We start from the raw sequence: 21,466 nt of genomic DNA on the forward strand, positions 1-21,466 counted from the left end.
AATGATTCAGTGTGAAGAGTATGCTGTATTTAAAAGAGAAAACAAGAATTCTGGGAAAGACCCTTTATTTACTTTAACTCAGATTAAAAAATGATTAATTTTTTTCCCCTTCAACACCATATTCCCACAACAATTTAAGGAACTCCCCTGATCATATCATATAATTTGGGACCTCTTAGCTTTAGACCGATTCATTTGGGAATTTCAGAATGAAGAAGTGCCTTATACTCTTTAGGGACACCTCTGGTTAAAGAAGTTAAATTTCCAAGAGAGAAAATGGAATGTAAACTTCATAGGATGTAATCGAGCTGTCAGAACAGAGGGTTAGAATATAAAAAATGCTACAAACATACCCCCCCATCACACTTTCAGCTTACAGCAATAATTCATTAAAAAGGTCTTTAAGTAAATCCCACTTCATATGGTTTGCCCTTGAAAAAAAAAAAATCAGATCAAGAACCACTATAGAGACCCTGAATAAATAAGTGTCTTATGCAGAAACGCACTGCTATCTTCCTACCTTCCCAGATGGTTTACTCGGTTTGGATTCAACTGGTACAGCTGACGTTGACGATTTCTTTTCTTTTTTCTGGTGGGGTTTTAGAAAGAAATAAAAACTCCTCACATATCTTCATTCAATAATTTAACAAATTCAAATCAAATTATGAAATAATTCAATTAAATTCAAAGTATCAGTAGCGTCGATCATATACTGAACACTTGCTCCGTGCCAGATAACACGTTGCATGCATTCTCTCCTCGATTAGGGCAGTGTAAATAACGCTAATTTCATTTATTGATGTGGAGAGCAAGACTCAGAGAGGTTAAGTAATTTTTCTCAGGTCACACAGTAAAGGAGAGACCAAGGCTTGAATCCAGAACTGCCGTCTCTTTCCTCCCAGCTCCTGGTTGCCCTCCAGGGGCCCACAGTCAGCCTGCAGCACTCAGGACTTTTTTCTTGAAGTGGCCACTTCCCCGTTGCTCTTTCAGTCTGTGCCTGCACACAGTAAGACCGCCACACTCCTGGCTTTAGCATTTCATCACACACTCCTTTTTTCATCTCCCTACAATGAATTTCCTTCCCAGCACTGTTTCAGTTGCTCTTTCAAACATTGCTAATAACCCTCCGATCCGCCATCTCCATGCTTCCCCCAGACAGAATCGTCTCTGAAGTCTGACCTCAGGAAGCACCCCTCTCCCGACTCCTCTCTCACGGCAGCTGCGGCCAAGATCATCCCAGCCCTCCCCTGGCATCTGTGCCATCCGGTCTCCGCCACCTCTTCTGCTTTGCCCCCAGCCCTACCCACTGTGCATGTTTCTGCCTTGCACTTGGGGTCTTAAGCGAAATCATTCTCTGGGGTCAGCGCCGAATGCTTGCGGGGACTGGCGGGAACTAGACGGGTGAAAAGGTCAGGCTGAAGATAGCACGACACCATTGCACTTGGAGGTCTCCGGAATGCGGGCAGCAGAGCACAGGGCTGGAGAGCCCACCAGCTCCCATGCACTGGCTGCATGAGTCCTCAGGCAGCTCAACCTCTTCTGTAGCTCAGGACCATCATGCATGACAGGCGCTGCACGATCTATCTTGGGGCCTTGTGAGGACTGGAGAAACCCATCTACTAAAGTATGAGAGCCGGTGCTCGGCACGTGTTAAGCACCACCTAGGTACATGTTGTATAATTCAGGGCTAACTGAGTGATGACTGCAATTATCAAGAACACCATGGGGGCCAGAGGGTCAGAGGCTGAGTCTGGGCAACCGAATCCACTTCCAGGATTCAACCATAACCCTATGTAGATATTCCTTCCTATCTGTTCCTTCTCCCCCAACCTCCTTCTGCTTACTCTCTCCATTCTCCTGGAGTTCAAAACCACATGCGTTTCAACTGCCTCACTACACTTCTCTCTCCAACATTCCAAATCAGCCTGTCCAAACTCAGACCACTTTTCATGCTCAACCTCTCAACTCTGTCCACCGGTCAGTGGTAACTAGGGACCAGCTCACAATTTAGGAAGGCATTCACCCTCAGCATCGGAGCAGGTCTTGGGCTTGCAGGAACCTGACAGAGCCCCCTCTTCCTTTGCCTCACCTTAGAGTTACCTACCCTAGTTCATTCAGACCCTGAAGCCCCAGATTATCTCAGAGTTGACGTTACCACTGCCTACCACAGGCTATCATTTTCCAAAACCTCAAGATTTTCCCTTGGCAATGCCTCCTACATTCTACATTCCCACTACCTCATTCTATCCCGGCTCTAAGTTACACTAAATTAGGACTCCTCAGGACCAGGGCAGCAGTCTGTGGAGAGCTTTCTGGTCTCTGTTCCCATTCCATCCACCCACTGCGGTTGCCCAATCCTATAGCTGGGTGCACTCCCATCATTTGTCTGCTCTCCAACCTTCCACGTTAAAAAGCTACCACCCCTGTAAACTGCTCTCAGCATTCCCCAGCTGTGCGGGGACCTGTCTTTCTGGTCCTACAGTCCCACTGCTCACCTCCCTGGTGCCCCACCCACAGTGGAATGCACTCTGTACCCAGAACACACCTCACACTTTTCCACTCCCATGCATTTCTAAGCCCGCAATCCTAGCCATCCTTCGTGCCCAACTCAAATTGATCTACTCAGAGTCCCGTGGATTCCTGCAAACTGAAAGATTCCCTCCACCGGGTCCCAACCCAAGAGCTCCTTGTAGGGGCCTGTCTTAATCTGCCTTGGAATGCAGTCCCTGGGGATTCAATCTTCTTCCTGCCCTTGCACGAGCTAGCCTGCAGCTAGGGTGTCCTGTGGTCACACCATAGTGCTTTAAACTCAGTACATACCCCTCACTCTCCAAAAGGAAGATCTGATTAATCCCATTTTATGGGGGACAAATCAGAGGCAAAGGAAAGTGAAATGCTTTGCTCCAAGTCAATGCACACCAGACTTCCACCTAAGCCTCTTATTTTACTATTTAGCTTTCACTTTTTCCCTGGCTACTTTATACCTAGCACAAAATTTCAGATTGATGACATTTTTAAGGCTTTTCAAACAAATCTAATCCTCTGTCTTACATCTATCCATTTTTTCAAACCATTTCATATAAGTACCCCTCATCAACACCACACACCAACACCACAACAACACCATACACCCCAGAGTATGGATGGGAGTGCGAGTCTCAAGGTCATATACAGGGGCGCCTGGGTGGTTCAGTGGGTTAAAGCCTCTGCCTTTGGCTCAGGTCATGATCTCAGGATCCTGGGATCAAGCCCCACATCGGGCTCTCTGCTCAGCGGGGAGCCTGCTTCCCCCTCTCTCTCTGCCTGTCTCTCTGCTTACCTGTGATCTTTGTCAAATAAATTTAAAAAGTCTTAAAAAAAAGAGAAATAATTAATCAAGGTCATATACAAGTGGTCTGCTGGAAGAAAAAACTCTTTTTTTTTTTAATTTAATGAGTATTGGAGTGCCTAGGTGGTTCGGTGGGTTAAAGCCTCTGCCTTTGGCTCAGGTCATGATCCCAGGACCCTGGGATCAAGCCCCGCATTGGGCTCTCTGCTCAGCGGGGAGCCTGCTTCCCCCTCTCTCTCTGCCTGCCTTGCTGCCTACTTGTGATCTCTGTCTGTCAAATAAATAAGTAAAATCTTTTAAAAAAATTTGAATATTTTCATTTAAAGATTCATGTAAGTTTCGTATCATTCCACAGAATATCTGCATTACTCTTCCTTTTCAAGATCTGAGGAAAAAGTGATGTTTCCGGGAGAGGTGCCATACTTTTAAACTATGACTTTCCTCACCACTTAGCCTGCAGGGGGATACCTTTCCTGTTTTGAAAAGCAGGAAAACAGATAAATAAATGCAACTTTTTGAAAAAGTTTCATTTCCATCTTATTATTGCTGCCATTACTTGCTTGTGGCTTCCAGAGAGACAGGTAGCATTTCTAGAGAGACACGATTACATCTAAACTAATTACAGTCTGTCTTGCTATGGGCAGACACAGCAGAGGACTTCTCATCTTACATTTCCGGGCTCCCATCTGCAGGAGCTCCTCAAATGATCTAAGCAAGACTCACCCATCATGAGGCAAAGGGACACACATCCTGTCTCCTGAGAGGGCTGAAATGTCTCCTTCCAAAACCTCCCCTATCAACTCATGCAGAGGTCAGGACTGTTGATGACCTACTCCTGTCAATACAGGTGCTGTCCCTGGTGGCAGCTGAGAGAAGTGCTCAAATATTCCAATTTTATGTGCTTTATTTCAAAGCTATAAATCTTGAGAGAAGGATCTGGGTCACCTCATATTTTCATTTCTCTTGGTCCTGATACCATGTCTTCTCCACGGCAGGTGTTCCACATGTATTTCTTGAACGTATGAATTCTTCAATCATTCTATAACCCTTAGACGGGTCCCCTTCTTTACTAAATTCCACATAAGAGCAGTGTTTGGTTTTCCCAAATGCTGGTTATTTGAGTGTGGTAGCAACACCACCCAGAGCGGTCCCTGAGAAGCAGATGTAAAGACCAGGCTGGAAGGGGCCGTGGGCGAGCACGCGCTTCTCGCGGAGCAGACCCCGCAGGCGGCGAGGCCCGCGGACGCGTTCTGTCGCCCGTGTGCGCTCACCTGTTTCGCCGGTGTGGCAGATGCCACAGCTGCACCAGCAACAACGGGCTCCCCGCGGGCAGAAATCGCATCCTGTGATTTAGTCTACAGGTGGGGAGAAAGGACGAACAGAACTAAGTATCTCTGAATGACTATGTTCAAGACCACACATTGCGAGGATCTCTACTGAGCCAGTTCACCGGGACGGACGTCTGGCAGAGGGAGGGTTACCAGATCCTACGGCACGTGACACAGCACTGGGCCCCTCGGGAGGCCGCACTCCAGAGCGGACAGAGTCTGTGCAGGTGCAGGGAGAGGTGAGCGGGCCAGGCAGGGGCTGAGATAAACTGGACCACAGATAGCAGGTACAAAGCTCCCGTCAGTTGTTGCTATAAAACCTGATTTTTGAAGAGAAGCTGGCAATTTGGATTTTATGTGAAACATTGTGACCTGAATTGTTGGCAGCTTATTAAAAATAATTTTAGTAATATTGTAAGCCAGGGGCGCCTGGGTGGCTCAGTGCGTTAAGCCTCTGCCTTTGGCTCGGGTCATGGTCTCGGGGTCCTGGGATCGAGTCCCGCATCCGGCTCTCTGCTCAGCGGGGAGCCTGCTTCCTCCTCTCTCTCTCTGCCTGCCTCTCTGCCTCCTTGTGATCTCTCTCTCTCTGTCAAATAAATAAATAAAATCTTCAAAAAAAAATAATAATATTGTAAGCCAAACAAAATAGATTTGAACAAAACACATAACGGCTGCATTCAGCTGGTGGGCCAGAAACATGGACCCTTTTCTTTCAAGTGCACTGTGAAGCAGGCCTACTTGACATCTTCCAAGAGTCCTTGATTGAAGAGTTCTTCCCGTAAATGTTTATTCTTCTAACGGCTGACCTCCATGAGCTGGGCAAATATGGAATCTCTTTATGGCTCTATAAATTCATCTCTTCTCTGACAAAATTCTCAGCACCTCTCTCAGACTTCCACGTAAAGAGCAGATCAGGCAGATCGTGTGTGCTCTTTATAACCCTAAGGAGAAAGGTCCAGGAGGTGAGCACTCCCGTGCTTCCTATCTTTGAGACACCAGAGCCTGCTGCCTTGCAGTCATGACTGGGCACCTCTGGGCAGTAGAAGCTGGAATGAACGTCCCCACAACCCATCTGATGTACTTCTTAGGGCCAAGTTTCCACAAGGCTATTTGTAAAACCAGCCAAATGATAGCCCCAAATCATTGCGGTACAGAGTACATTCAGCATAGCTTCACACATTCATCGACACAGGTCTATGTAGATGGAGGACCTGCATCTTATTCACTAGTTGATGGTAGTGTTTTCTTAGCAATCCAACTTACTTACCTTTGGGTGTGTGGATTTCTCAGATGTCGGCTGTTCACTTGATCTGGACACTGCTTCTTTATGAACATGCTTGCTTTCTGTATCTGATGCGTGCTTGGGCAGGCTTTTTGGCTGAAACACACAGACAGACAGACAAACGGACACACACACACACACACACACACACACACACACACCCACACACACCCCACTGTTAACAAGACGAAAAATACCAATGCTTTTCTCTGTGTGATGCCAAGTGTTCCTAACAGTTGTGTTCTGTGGAGTTCTGAATTGCACTGATATCAATTCATGTGGCTTAAGCGTGATTACTTTAGGTACAAAATCTGAAATACATATCCTTCCTTCCATTAGTAAACTGCAAATCCTCCTACTGCCACATGGTGGTGCCATTATAGCCAGAAAAACAAACGCAAATGACAGTTCAGAATTCGATCCCGCCCATACAAAAAAGGCTTCACCAATTATCAAGTCCCAAGGATGATCATTTACCTCTTTGTGTTCCTTTGGCTTTACTTCTTGGGTTTTTTTCTCATGAACCACAGACGGCTGTTAATTTCAAAAGATAAAATCTCAATTACATTGGAGGTCTTTCTTTTATTATTTCCAAACAGGCTCAAGAACAAAAATCCCAGTTAGACCTTTCTGCCCCTCTTAGGAAAGGGCCACTTAGAGAAATACACATGTGCTACCTGTCAATAGTTATCCTCCCAACAGTCTGATAATGACAACGTTAAGAGTAATGAAAAATTTAGTATTTCATTGAGAAAAATTTTTCAACTAGGTATGTAACTCTAACTTACTGGCTGTGTTTTACAATCCATACAGATCATTTGATAACTGCAGGTCTAAACACAGAGCTGTCACATTAGCACCAGGACCTCTGAATCTGCTGATACGGAATCCCACTCTAGAAGTTCTTTCATTTCTTTTTTTTAACTTTTTTTTTCAACATTTTATTTATTTATTTATCACAAGTAGGCAGCAAGTATGCAGAGAAGCAGGCAAAGAAAGAGTAGGAAGCAGGCTTCCCGATGAGCAGAGAGCCAGATTCGGGGCTTGATCCCAGGACACTGGGATCATGACCTGAGCCAAAGGCAGAGGCTTTAACCCACTGAGCTACCCAGGCCTAGAAGTTCTTTTAAAAATCTGCCTTCATAGGAGATAAACATTGTAATTTAATGATTTACACAGTCTTTTCTATATTACAACAAGAGAAGGAGTTAACACCAGAAACCCAGTTCTCTTGAGATTATATAAACAGTCAAAACATTTAAATATGGAATAGTGGACAATTTCCAGGTCGCTGTTGAATTCCTCCTCTACAGTGGACTATGGAATTATCATCCTGAGGGGATGAGCAATCCAGAGGTCCTACATAAAATCAGATAAGCCTTACCTTCTACCCAGATAACCTCACCTTTGCCTCCACTTAAAGTATCTCTGTGCTTTCCCACAGGAAAACTTGCACTCTTATCTGAGTATTTGCTTAAGCACACTTGCTTAAAAGAAATAATGTGTAGCATCTTATGAAAGAGAAACATTTGCCCTGCCTGCAGATACCCTGGGGTCCCTTTCCACATGGATATAGACTGGCTGTCAGTCTAGACAGCCATGAGTCAGGAAAGCCATTCCCAAGGGAAAGTCAGAGCTGCCTCCTGAGAAACTGATAACTAGTTCCACAAACTGAGATAAGACTGTTCAGATAAACCTACAGGCCTCTTAGGAAAGACTCATCTGTAAATCAGGTAGGCGCTGGGTTCAAAAGACACATTTACTATTGATGTCCCATCTTTAGAGTAATTGGATGCTCATTACTCTTTTTCCTTTCTTCTTTGCTGCTACAGTTTTTTAATAGTTACTTCACCTATAACAAAAATCTAGATTTGAACAAAACGCCTTCTTGAAATATACTGTTTTCATGTATAAAATATTCATTTTAACAATATATATATTTATTATAATTATTTACTTATGCGCTGTATAATCATTCATCAATTAAAAGGTAATCCAAAATTGGTTAAATTAGCTGAGAAAAATTCCTTTCCCCATTCAGTAGCACCAACAGAGGAAATTGGTTTTTCACTGTTATTAGAAAGAACCCAAATGACTCACTAGTTGACTTAAATCACTTACCTTAGTTGACTGTGACTTCTTTTCGGTTTCTGTTTTTGCAGCCTAAACTCCGCAAAATACAGAAAGGAGAGAGGAAAGGAATTAAGGAAGAAAGGAAAAACAGACATAGTTTACAAGGTTTACCATAGATCTTCTTCAACTAAGAAAGCTCAGAGGAGATGGCTTTGATGTAAATATAAACTTTAGGAGTTAAGTTTACTATACTTTGCTTGGAATTTTACTCTTTAGATAAACACTTACGCACTCAGATATCCTGTTCTTCCCTTCAGAGCAGTTTACATCTCACTTTTGTTATGTGTATCGAACATATGTAAATATTTATTACCATGAACATTATAGCTAATACATAAGCAAAATAAAATACAAATCCTCATCCTTGAAAGGCAACAACCGATCTCTGAGTGAAATACCACGGGTTCTGGCTGCCAGCGTGAAACAACAGGATGGTGACAGAGCCAAGAGCTGTAGAAAGCAGTGACATTAAGTTTTAGTGCCGGAATATCAGCGATGGGTCATGAAGGTCGACCAGAAAGTCTGTGACAGGTGTGAGAGTACGGGAGATCTGGAACTGCCACTATTAGTGCGTGCTGAGCCGCTGAAGTGGCCATTAGCAGACAGACATGTCCCCTAGTACCGTGAACCACATCACCTGTTTTCTGTGTCTTTTCTTGTCAGGAGAATGCTGTCGTTCTGTCTGTTTGCTGACTGGAATAGCCTAATACAAGAGCACAGCCCCAAGTGTGATTTTATTTTATTGGACAATCGAATAGGTCACATGTATCATAGGGCTATATGTTTCTCTCAAGTCCCCTTTCACTCAACTACAGCATCTCTGCCATGCCCATGCATGTGACCCCGGGAAGTTGCACACACAGAAATTCTAAAGGCTCAGCAAATACTGTAGTTTGGATTTACTTTATTTCCGTGGTAAGAATCTGCAAGACTGCCCTTAGTAAAACTAACTTCTGATCCCTTTCCTTCCCCTTCTCTGCGTATAGGCTGCTTGGGCCATTTTTTCCCAACTGTATCTCTAACATTTGGTTACGAACAAATCAACAGTCACAAGTGCTGTCAAAACTTTTCTGAAATTTTGTCCACAGGGTATTACAATTCTGTGACTCGTGCATTGGTTTTTATTGCACAATATAATCTAAATTTCTGGGACTGCTTCAGAAGAGCTGGTTTAGTGGCTTAGGTCAGTTAAGCTTCAGACACTTGATTTCAACTCAGGTCATGAGCTCAGGGTCCTGGGATCGAGCCCCACATCAGGCTCTGCACTGAATATGGAGCCTGCTTGAGATTCTTTTTCTGCCTTTCCCAATGCCCCTCCCCCAGTTTGCACTTGCTCTCTATTGAGGGGGGGGGGAAAAAGAGCTGGCTGTGACTTGGGCCCTCTACTGGAGTATTTCACACAGTTTTAGCCAACCAAAGGTCATCTATATAAAAAAATACAATTCCTTAAGTACATACATGTTTGCTCGGTACAGGCAAGATATGAAAACTGGATTAAACATTTTTGAGCTTTTCAGAGTAAAAGATTAAAAATTACGCCCAATACTTCCCACCCTTTCATTCCCTTCTATTTGGTGGTATTAACATGAACTATCTTTAATTCTATTATCTAAAAAAAAAAAAAAAAAAACACACACACACCAAATAGCTTCTTAATTTACCATGCCATGTGCTTCAGCCATGAAGAGACAAACGTTCCTCCCATAATGGACCCTCATTATACCGACACATGTATTGTTTTGGGAAGGGGAAAACAAAGTTCACAGTCACAGAACCCTTTCAAAGAAATTTTAAATTTTGGATCCTTTCAAACTGGATCTTTGTTAATTAGTTTCTGTATCTGCTACTATGCTTTCTGATTTTATGCAAATGCCATTTATTAAATGATTAAGAAGGAAAATAAGCCAGCTGGTATTGTAGTGGCTTGGATCTATTAATAGGTTCTACTATGTAATTTGGTAGTCAAGATTTTGCATGGAAGAACTCTACAAACCAATTACAAATTCACACTCACACATGCAAGCAACTTATAATAAGGCATATTTTTACTAGGAGTCGCTAATACATTACCTAAATTTATTTTTGCTGAAGGTGGTGGGGCTTAACGTAATAGCGATGACAATGATAACCAATGTTTATTACTTCTTAGTATCAGGGATTGTTCTAAACTTCACATGTGCCAACTCACTCAGTCCTCATAAGAATTCTATGAGACCAGTATCATCACCACCATCATCATCATCATCATCATCATCACCACCAACAACATTATCTACCCACTTCATGGATGAGAAAATGAGGCCCCCAGAAGTGAAATAATTCCCCACGGACTCCCAGGGAGGAGCTGGGGTTTTGTGAGCACAGTCACTGTGCTGCATTGTCTCCCCAGGACTAGCCTGCTCCTGCTAGGCACCTGCTAGGCACTATCAAATACCCTTACGTGTTTGTTTCCTTACACAGCCTTGTGAAACAGGTGCTATTATCCAAACTGTACGAATAGGGAAACCAGAGCAAAGAGGAGTTTCCAAACACGGAGGCTGGTGGGAAAGGAGATCCCAAACCAGGCCGTGGGGCTGCGTGGTTCCCACTATTTAGTCTTACAGGGATCGTGCCCTGAGTAGAAATGACTGGACCTTCCATCTTAAGCACAGCAGCGTGACCACCAGTTCTAAGGTGCCAGGGCAAGAGGGACAGAACTTAGTTCAGAATGACCCCCCTTTCAGAGGTAGGTAGGCTTTTATTTGAAAGATGTAGACCAAGACAAGGATTTGGTATAAGTTATTATCTTGAATTAGTATCTTTTTCCTAAAAGCTGAAACTATTTGAAGAAATCCGTTCAAGTTCACAAAAATCTTCAAGAGAGGCTAGTGTGAATGTTATGACCTATACACCAGAAGCACATGAATCTAATTAAAGAGAACAGTGTGAGTGAGAGCCACCCCAAAAAAGACAGCTGATGTCAAAGGTGGTCCTGAGATGGCCACTGGTGATATTTCATCCTCAAGACACTTAGTTTTGTCCCTCCCTCTTTCCTCCCACTTTCTTCTCCCTCTTCTGCAGGACTGCCAGGAGTTCTCATGATTAATGCTCAGCAATAGCTGAAGGGTCTGTGGACACTTGCTCTAGGCAACAGGACACACTTGAAATAAGCATTGGTCCTTGAGCAGAGTCAGGGACAAAGGAGCAGAGCCGAGCAATGGGTTAAACGAGAACTCCAATAATAAAGAGGAAATCCTAGATTTGTGGCTCTCCTTTTTGTACTTTTCACGGACTCTGAGTCAAGGATAATTTGATTTTGGCTGATGCTTCTCCAATAGTCTCAAGACTGAGATCAGATTTTTAAAGAATATTTTAAGATTAAATTTGGTCTAAGAAAGTCGTGACAATGAACAGATGAATTAAGGATCAGGTCATGTATACTCCGAAAACAAAAAGTTCATGTAAAATACTAAATAACAATTTTAGATTAAAAACTTTAAATCAAAATGAATGCTAGATAACAGAAGAGACTGAACAGTGTATTTCAAGATATCAGCAATATCCTTTAAAAACAGTTCAACGTGAGACCAGAAGATCTCTCGGCAGCACGAAATTACAGTGCCAACACCAAATTATGGCATAGGATCCTACCGGGATAGCAAAGCAGTAAGACCGAAAAATCATGTCAGTGATTTTAAACAAGGGCAACTAAGTAACAGAGCTGGGTTAGCTCTTAAAAACACCCAAGAATAATGGCTCATAAAAATTAGATGAGAGCGTCTGGATAATATCCCTGCTTTAATTCTCCACCCCAGAATAGTCCCGAGAAACAGCCTGAGACAAGCTAATGAAGGTGGAAGGTTGAGGCAGCTTCCTCTTCAGAACTAGGTTTATTCTGTGCGACCACGACACTGGACCCCATTCTTTTATTGTTTCTTCTCAAATGCCAAGAAATCATTTTTAGAATAAATCTCAAATAGATCTCAAAGGTTTATCAATAAGACGATGTCCTACATGACTGAAATTTCATGAAGAAACTTAAGCATTCAAAATAACAGCATCGATGTGTCACTTGTCACTTAAACTTAGTGTAAACTTTCTTTCTTACATTTCATTTTAAATGGTCAGAATAACAAAACCATCTTATTCAGAAGTTAATAATTCCTATTCTTCACTAGATCCACAGAAATGCACTTAGATCATCTAATAATTTAAAAACTCCATCAAGTCTAGGACCTGAAAAAAACCATCTCTGGATGACTACTCTTTTCTAGGTACTCTGAAACAACACAGGAGTGTACAGAGGACATTGAAGCAAATATTAAAAGCCAAGGTGAGTTTCCAAAGATCCCTCTAATCATGAAGAAAATGTTTCCTTCTGTAACTTTTTTTTTAAATGATTATTTATTTATTTGACAGAGAGAGAGATCACAAGTAGGCAGAGAGGCAAGCAGAGAGAGAGGGGGAAGCAGGCTCCCCGCGGAGCAGAGAGCCCGATGCGGGGCTCGATCCCAGGACCCTGAGATCATGACCTGAGCCGAAGGCAGCGGCTTAATCCACTGAGCCACCCAGGCGCCCCATTTTCCTTCTGTAACTTAAGCTTGTTAGGACACAGAACTCATTTGTCAGTTAGTCTACATGTGTTTTTGCTTTACAAAATAATCACTTTAGGAAATAATCACCCCAGCACACCCGCGAAGACTCTTCATACCTTGGCTTTCGTGGGATTCATACTGGACGACTTGCTGGTGGAGGCGGAAGAAGTTGACGCCTAGAAAGTAAAGAAGCAGAAAGTGTGATTCTAGTTCACGTACAAATACTTTGTCTTTCGGCTCCTCTTAATATTTGTTCTTAACTCTGCCTTGGTTTTACCTCTTCTAGAGGACTACTCCCACACAAGCCCAGTAGGTATGGGCAAAAGCCTTTATAACCAGATCAGACGGGTTCAAATTTTGAGTGTACTACTTATTAAATAATCCTGGGCCATTTTCTGATCTTTATAGTTTCCCCTTTCTCAATTTTTCTTTAATAGAGAACCATCTTGGAAGGTTCTTACTACCTGGTACATAAACACTCAGTAAATATTTCGAGTCTTGTATTACTTTCCGAAAGAACAGAGACTTGAAAACTTGACAAAATTTTGTTCAAACATGAGCTCTGCCAATTACTATCTCTGTGACTTTCAGCCTTAGTTTCCCAGCTATATAACATGAGGCCAATACCATCTCTTTTGCAGGATTTTAAGTATTTGAGATAATAAAATGTCTGCCATATTTGTAGGTGCTTCTTAAATTACTAATGCATTATTCCTAAAATATTGTACAAGACAGAAGAGCAGGATGTAGGGCTGGAAAACAGACTGAGGAGGATCAGAATTGTCCTTTCAGTGTCACGTAAGGAGCAGAAAGTGGGAGGGGGTTGCAAAGGGGGATGCTGCTATTATTATGGATCTCATCCAGGCTCCTCCTGGCGGGCAAGAGGTGATGAACAGTAACTGAAGTTTCATGATACACTCCTAGGGATGCAAGGGGGGCGGTGGAACTAGACCCTGCAATCTAATCACCGAGCAGCGGGATATGCACATGGGCACTTGCATGGTACGGAATACCATCCTAGCCAGCAACTTGCATTACCCTGGTCAATAATAAATCTATCAATACCTTTGGGGAATTCCAGCCTAGGCTCATTTAAACCTCCTTAATATTTGAGTCTGTTAGGTTTTAGAGCTTAGGGATTCCATCTGGCAGAAGTTGCCTTAAGTAACCGGCTGTCAGTAAACAGCTGCGGACCTGCCAGTAATACCCAGAGCCTGTCTCTGAAGTCTGGCCCAGAGCCATTTCAGAAGCTCAGTCCCTGGACAGGATAAGCCCAACCCAGCTGGTCCCTTAGATCCCAGAGATCACCCGCTCAGGGGACTGTATGGACCTACTGTAGCTCCTGGCCCAGGAAAAAAATCACCTTCCCCACAGATGTACTGAATGTAGAACATGTTGGTGCTATTAGTAAATTTACAGATGAAAAGCCCAAAGTTTTATTATACTGATTTTTTTTCTAAGACTTTATTTATTTGAGAGAGAGACAGATAGCAACAGAGACAGTGAGAGAGAACATGAGCAGGGAGGAGAGGGAGAAGCAGGCTTCCAATGTGGGGTTCAATCCCAGGACTCTGGGATCATGACCCCAGCCAAAGGCAGACACCCAACTGAGCCACCCAGGTGCCCCAGTATGTTGATATTTCAAACAAAACATATGAACTTTATTCCTGAGCACCCTTAGGCACCAACTGGGCACCCCCCCACTCCAAAATATACCAAACCTGGTCACTGTAGCAGGCACGGTGCACTCTCTCTCACATTCTCTTTGGGATAAAGAGCGAGATGTACCAAGGTGAATTTTCCCATCAAATTAATGGACAAATATATGGGTATTCATTTTTCCTTGAGATGTTTTTATTTGTGAGAATTAACATACCCATTTGCCACAGTCCATTCCTTCAATGATTTCCTTCAATCACATAAAAACAAAGACCAAACACTCTACGTAAAAGTGCTTTTTAGGGGCGCTTGGGTGGCTCAGTTGGTTATGCTCTGACTCTTGGTTTCAGCTCAGGTCATGATCTCAGGGTCATGATTTCATGGGTGGTGAGATCAGCACCTCCCCCAACCCCCAGGTCAGGCTCTGAGCTCAGCAGGAAGTCTGCTTGAGATTCTCTCCCTCTGCCTCTCCTCCCTCTCTAAAATAATCTTTTTTTAAAAGTGCATTTCATCTGCAAATCTTTAGGTAAACATTATTTCTAAACCTCTAGGTTTATTGAAACATTCCTGAAGTCACATAGTCTTGGAGTTTCCAATTTGCCTTACGACTTTATTAAGCAACAGCTGGATGTGATCCTCAAAGCCTATACTTTCAAAGCTCCCCCCCCCCCACCTGAGAACAATAAAATCAACATGGGTAGCCATCAGTAAGCGTGGAGAGGTAATCATGGGAATGCAGCTGAAGGCCTTGGCCATACCTGTTCTCAGCAGAGATCCCACCATGGAAGTTCTAGCCCATCATAAAGCCACTAAATGCTCTGAACTGAAACAGGAAAGCTACTTCATGGGATCGTAAAGTAAGGAACATAATCCCACCCTATTGTGAACCCATTCAATTCCCGGCGAACCATGGCATGTTATATTTTATTCTATTTATAAAGACAGAGCATTTTTAATATCTGTTATCTCTAGTGAGGGATTGAATATATTTTCATTTTAAATCTTCTGTACTATTTGACTATATAAACATTGGTGTGAATAACTGATAGTTAAAACTTTTTGAAGAGTTTATCCACAAAGCTCTGAATGGAAGAACTTTAAAAGATAAGACTTTGATAGGTTTTTAAACAGCTAGACAGAGTGCTATCTCATAGAGGTTAAGTGCCCTGTCAAATTTTCCACAGTTCACAGCTCCACAAGTATTTACTTATCCAGCACGCGGTCTATGCCAGGTACTACGTCAGGGGACAGTAACACAGTGGTGAAATTGCTAGACATGTTCCCACCATTGTGGAACTTTCAGCCTCATCAGAGAGGCCATTCATAGAATAATCACTGCAATAATTACTCGTGGTAAGCGCTATAAAGGAAAACCACAGACGTCCATGCAAATAGAGACCTGGCAACCAGAGTTAGTTCATGACACAGTCGGGACAGGTGATGCTGAGGAAGTGATTGGAGATTAAAGGATGAGGGAGCATCACATCACCCAGGCAAAGGCTGGGGGTTGGGGGGAAGAGGGGAGAAGGGGCGGGGAATGCCCTGAGTCCAGGTCCCCTGGGCTGGGACCTAGGCCACCTGACTTCCACCTCACTGATTCTCTGCTGCAGGACCCACCGTGCAGGCGGTCCGGTTAATATCGAGGGGCAAACAATTTTAAAACACAACCATCAGTGCTCACACATACCAAAGTATTTCTGTAGGATTAGTGCTGTCCATGAAAGCGAAGTGCGGCTGTAACAGTGTCTCCCTCCCTAATGACCCAAGCAATTCTTTTCACACCCAGAGAGTTATTTGTCAATTAGAAACTCAAATCAAAGTAGCTATCAGGGTAACAAAGAACAGAGAAAAAATACATTATAATCAGACTCCACTGGCCCATTCGACAATTGCTATTTCAAAAGCAATGAGCTGGGGGCTGAGTATACACAATGAAGAAAACACCAGCTATGCCTCCAAGGAGTTCAGAGTCCGGAAAGATAACCCGCTGCAGCTTTAGGTTACAAATGAAGTGCTCTAACAGCTGGAAAACAATCCCATGGAACAAAACAAGCTTCCGAGTTTTAAGCTTCAGGCCCACCTCAAACAATCTTCCTGTATTGTCGAGTTGCATTAAAATAAACCAATGCTGTTAAGAGAGAGCAACTGCAACCTAGAAAAGAATATTTAATCCTGTGCTTAATCAATATGACATTACTCAACGCGATCTCTTTAAATTTGTTTAGTTGTGACAGTGAGAAATTTGGACATTTACTCCAGTAAACGATTACAGTTAGGGGGAGAAGATGGTATGCTTTTAAGACCCTTGGAAAATAGAAACTCCTTTCCTTCCAAATGTCCATCAGCTGATGAATGGATAAATATGTGGTATACATACACAATGGAATATTACTCAGCCATCAAAAGAATGAAACCTTGCCATTTGCAACGATGTAGATGCAACCAGAGGTATCCACAAGAGAACTAACTCAGAGAAAGACATGATTTCACCCATATGCAGAATTTAAGAAGGGAAATGGATGACTATAAGGGGCTAAAAAAAAAAAAAAAGGCAAACCATAAAACAGACTCCTAACTACAGAGAACTGAGGGTTGCTAGAGGGGAGGTGGGGGGATGGGTTAAACAGGTGACGGGTTTTAAGGAGGGCACTTGTGATGAGCACCACCTGTTACATCGAAGCGATGAATCACTAAATTCTACTCCTGAAACCAAAATTACATTATACATTAACTAACCGCAATTCAAATAAAAACTTCAACCAACCCAACAAAAAAGAAACTGCTTCCCTTTTTCACGTACATTTTGCAAAAGTCTCGTGAAGTCCAGCCTTTCAGCTCTCTTAGCCATTCCGGACAGATTAATCTTCCTGCATGACGCTCGCACCCACATCCAAATTAGAACCAGTGGGAACGCCTGCCGCCCACTGCATCATACAGGAATCCTTTCTCTTGCCTCTAAAGACCCCATGCTCCGATCCCTCCCCAGCTCCCAACACAGAACAGCAGTGCCTGCCAGCCAGCCAGCCAGCCAGCCGTCCCCTTCTCAGAGCTCACCTCCCTCACGGCTCCCTTTCTAGTTCATTCACACACATGCTGCTGGTTGGTGTGTTTCTCTTCGCAAACTACCCCGCCCTATATACCCTTCCTTTCAGGTGTATCTCGCTAGCTCCCAGTCCCAGCATTAGAGACTCTGGCATTACTGCCACTCCAAGCAGTCCCCATGGGCATCTTCCGCGTCCATTCCAGCACCTTCTACAGTCAGGCAACCGCGTCACTGCCGCAGGAACTGCTCCTCCCCTAGAGGGCACCCCTTGAGAAGAACAGACGTCAGGTACACTCATCGGCGGACCCCACTCTTACCCACAGCACCGTTCTGTGCATGGCTTTTTCTTGATTCTGAAGGGTGTCTAGTGAAGACCGAGCTCAACCATCGTGTGGTGCTGGATGTGACCACAGGGGGTTGTGAGCTCACCCACACGCCCTGCTGAATGGGCCCGACTGGGTCAGTTAAGAGATCTCTTAGGAGGGTCTGGGTCCTCGAGGATTTGCTCATCCATTCTGTTGCCATTAAAGCTGGCTGACGGAAAAAAATTACTTCCTCAGCTCCTCACCTACCTACCACAAAAAGAGTCCCCTCCCTTGCCTGGGGGTGCCGGAAGTCTTTCAGTTCTCTGCCAGTGCTGCCAGCTGGCTTGAGGGAGGGAGTCTGCCTTACCTTCCCTCCCGTCATTCGACCTCACCTTGCTCTCTTCCCAGCCCAGGCTGGCGTGGGACAACCAGCCAGCCGGCCAGCAGATGAGTCAGCGAGTGCTCCTGAGCCCAACCCATCTTCCTGTCCCCGCCCTCACAGGCACCATCTCCAGGTCCTCCCACCCGCAGCACAAATCACCCTTCCCACATCCGGCCGCCTCTGCTATGGAGCCTTCCTAGAACACCTGCCACATGTCTGCACATGCCTCTTCCACTGGCTGACCCGTCCACAGTTCCCTTTTCAATCCCTGGCCATCCTCTCCCTCGTGGTTGCTGTGCCAGAGCAACTCCGTGCTCTCTCTCCCACTCTCTGAACCCGCTTCCCTCTGGAAGCCCCTTCTGATTGCTCCATTCTTCTATTTCAACCTCAGTCACGGGCCCTCTGCCTTCTCTCACACTGTTGCTCCCTCAGAAAGCTGATTCTTCCCAGGACTTTACCACTCATTATGTGAACAATTTTCTATTCCTTTCAGGCAGCCCTACCTTATCACCAGACTACATTAGTTAGCCCGAAAATAAGGACGTCGAGAAAGACCGGTGCGGGTTTAACTCCCTGCCCTAGCACTTATTAATCCACATTAACCTCCTTGGCCTCCATTCCCACAGCTGTAAAATGGGAGTAAAACCACCTGCGTCTGGCATGTTGCTCTAAGGGCCACATGACATAATGCAGGGAAGGCATCTGGCCCTGAATCACCTGGGGTCAGGCCCAGGGCTGCTTCCAGTCCTCATCACCGTTCCGTCCTTGTCACTTCTACTGCCACCCACACTCCTGCTCTGGTCACATACCTCCCACACCCGGATTCCATCAAGGCCCTCTAATAGTTTCCATGCCTTGTTCTCCTGCCCCCTGACCTGCCCCATTCTCTAGCTTCCATCTCTTTCTGTGGCTGCCTACTTTATCTGAAAAAAAATGTGTACCATATTCTCACTGTGATGAAACAGGAAGCTCTCAACAGTTTCGCACTATATCCTAGATAAAGTCCAATGTCTTTGACCTGAACTTCAGACTCAATTTGGCCTGCTTACTCCACTAGTTCTCTCCCGGTGACCCATGCCACGCCTTCCCCCCAGCTAGGACAGTGTCCTTCCTGTTTCACAGGCAGCAAAACTCACTGCTTAAGAGCGTGAGGGGGGCTCTGGGCTCAACAACGTATGGTGGAGTTTCAGCTGTGAATTCGTGTGCAACCTCAAGTAAGTTACTGGGCCTCAGTGTCCTCATCTGTGATAGGGGAATAGTAATAATTCTCACCCCATATGGGTTAAGAATAAGTAAGTTAATGTGCATGAACCGGTAATAACATTGTTTGGCAAGTGGTAAGCAGTGGGCAAACGCTAGTTAGTATTACTACCACCATCACGCTCCCTTCCTTCTCTGGGCCTCCATCTTGCTATTCCCACTGCCTAGGAAGGCTTTTCCCTCTTGACCCCACCCGTCCGTCCATACCCTCAAAGATTGAGCTCAAGATACAACACATGAATCTGCTTTAGCTCATATTACTTTCTCAACCCCTATACATGTTTGTACTTCTCACTTGGACGCTTAGTCACATGCTGTGTTAAGAGGAGGTTCCTGAGCTCATTGCTAAGCATATGTCACGTATTATCAGTGAAGCTTAAGATAATCATGAGACAGCGGTCATTTCTGCTCCCCACAGTGTCTACCACAGTGCTGAGTACATAGTAGCAGAGAGGAGCTAAAAAATCACTGTTGAGGGACACCTGGCTGGCTCAGTCAGAAGATCATGCAACTCTTGATCTCAGGTTATGAGTTCGAGCCCCACGTTGGAGGTAGAGATTACTTAAATACAACTTAAAAAAAAAATCACAGTTGATTCCAATCTTTGTTTCTGTTTTCTACTCACCGATTAAAGTTTCATTTGAACAAAGATATAGGTTTTGTTTTTAAAGACTTACTTGAGAGAGAGAGAGTGTGTGAGTTTAAGTATTGAGCCGGAGAGAAGGGAAACGGAAGAATCTCAAGCCAATTCTCTGCTGAGCCCAACAGGAGGCTCAATCTCAGGACCCTTAGGTCATGACCTGAGTCAAAATCAAGAGCAGGACACAGCTGACTGAGCCACCCTGGAGCCCAAAAGATATTGTTTAATAACTTTTTTTTTTTTTAAGCTAGAATCAGGAACATAGTTAATACATTGGAAAACTTAAGTTTTAGTCTTCTGGCTTCTCAGTGGCCCTGATTCCACAAGCAAGCCCACTAAACCTAAGCATCTGGTTTCTCATAATGGGAATACCATGCCCCCTACAGAGTTATTATGAGGGTCAAGTTAGACACCAAATATTAAGGCAATTTGGACAAAACACAAGATACTAAACATTTTCTAAATTAAATGATTTTTAACTTTTAAAACTGCTTCTGCTAGATTCACTTGAGAAAACCAAATCATTTGTTAGTGAACCAGACACAATAACCTTATTTAATAACACATCTCAAATAACAAAAGAAAGACAATGATGGATTTTTTTAATAAGGAAGTTCTTTCCTCACAGAACTTATAAGACAGGCCTGCATGTGAACTCCACAAGGTCAAGAGTCATGCCTGTCTCAGTTGCCGCACATCCCCAGAGCCTGGCAACGGTAGCTGCCTAGCAAGAATTTGTTAAATATATTATGAATTTGTGCATGAATAAACACAAAAAGTATTATCTGATGGCTCAAAAGCAATCTTACTTCAGTTTTTCTCAACCATCAGAAATGTTATTCAAAGCACAAGTCAGAAAACTGAGTAGATAAACATAATTTAAACAGCCAGTCATTTCCATCACCACTGTTTTCCAAAGGGAGTTGCACAAGTTTGAAAAGCACATATAGAGGGGCACCTGGGTGGCTCAGTGGGTTAAAGCCTCTGTCTTCAGCTCAGGTCATGATCTCAGGGTCATGGGATCGAGCCCCGCTTCGGTCTCTCTGCTCAGCGGCGAGCCTGCGCCCCCCTCTCCCTCTGACTGCCATTTTGCCTACTTGTACTCTCTCTCTGTGTCAAATAAATAAAATCTTTAAAAAATAAAAAAAATAAAAAGCACATATAGACACAAAAACATCCCTAAGCCACTTCCTGCACAACACCTGGAGCAAAAAAAGGGCAGAAGAGGGGCTTTCTGAGAAAACATGGACCTTCTTCAAAGACACCATTCACCGACCCAGGTTTATGTTTTTCTTTCTGTAACTGACCAATTATTCCGAGGTTTAAGTTTGTCTATTGTTTGCATGCTGTCACACCATGACATACATTCTTCCAAAGCCTTTAATTATTTAGCATAATAATGATGTTCTTAAGGAGGCCTCCAATGCAGTCACCTAACAAAGACTGTGTTTAATCATTTCACAAAACATGATTCCAGGGGCACCTGGGTGGCTCAGTGGGTTAAAGCCTCTGCCTTCAGCTCAGGTCGTGAT

At 43.9% G+C, this 21,466-nt stretch overlaps 1 protein-coding gene across 14 annotated transcripts in view; it reads right to left on the minus strand.

Moving 5' to 3' along the window:
* CAST (calpastatin) overlaps positions 1–21,466 on the minus strand; it is a 111,238-nt gene that overhangs the window by 40,526 nt on the left and 49,246 nt on the right. For 9 of the 14 annotated variants that reach the window (XM_045999846.1, XM_045999845.1, XM_045999844.1 and 6 more), the window contains 7 exons: positions 12,762–12,821; positions 8,709–8,774; positions 8,060–8,101; positions 6,416–6,472; positions 5,924–6,034; positions 4,600–4,683; positions 521–589 (listed from right to left, as the gene is read on the minus strand). In XM_045999846.1, coding sequence (XP_045855802.1) covers positions 521–589; positions 4,600–4,683; positions 5,924–6,034; positions 6,416–6,472; positions 8,060–8,101; positions 8,709–8,774; positions 12,762–12,821 — 489 coding nt within the window. The remainder of the gene's footprint in view (positions 1–520; positions 590–4,599; positions 4,684–5,923; positions 6,035–6,415; positions 6,473–8,059; positions 8,102–8,708; positions 8,775–12,761; positions 12,822–21,466) is intronic. The other 5 variants (XM_045999850.1, XM_045999849.1, XM_045999852.1 and 2 more) reach the window with 1 other exon arrangement.

This window comes from Meles meles, chromosome 3, assembly GCF_922984935.1.
Source record: "Meles meles chromosome 3, mMelMel3.1 paternal haplotype, whole genome shotgun sequence".
In the NCBI taxonomy this organism is placed as follows: Eukaryota; Metazoa; Chordata; class Mammalia; order Carnivora; family Mustelidae; genus Meles; species Meles meles.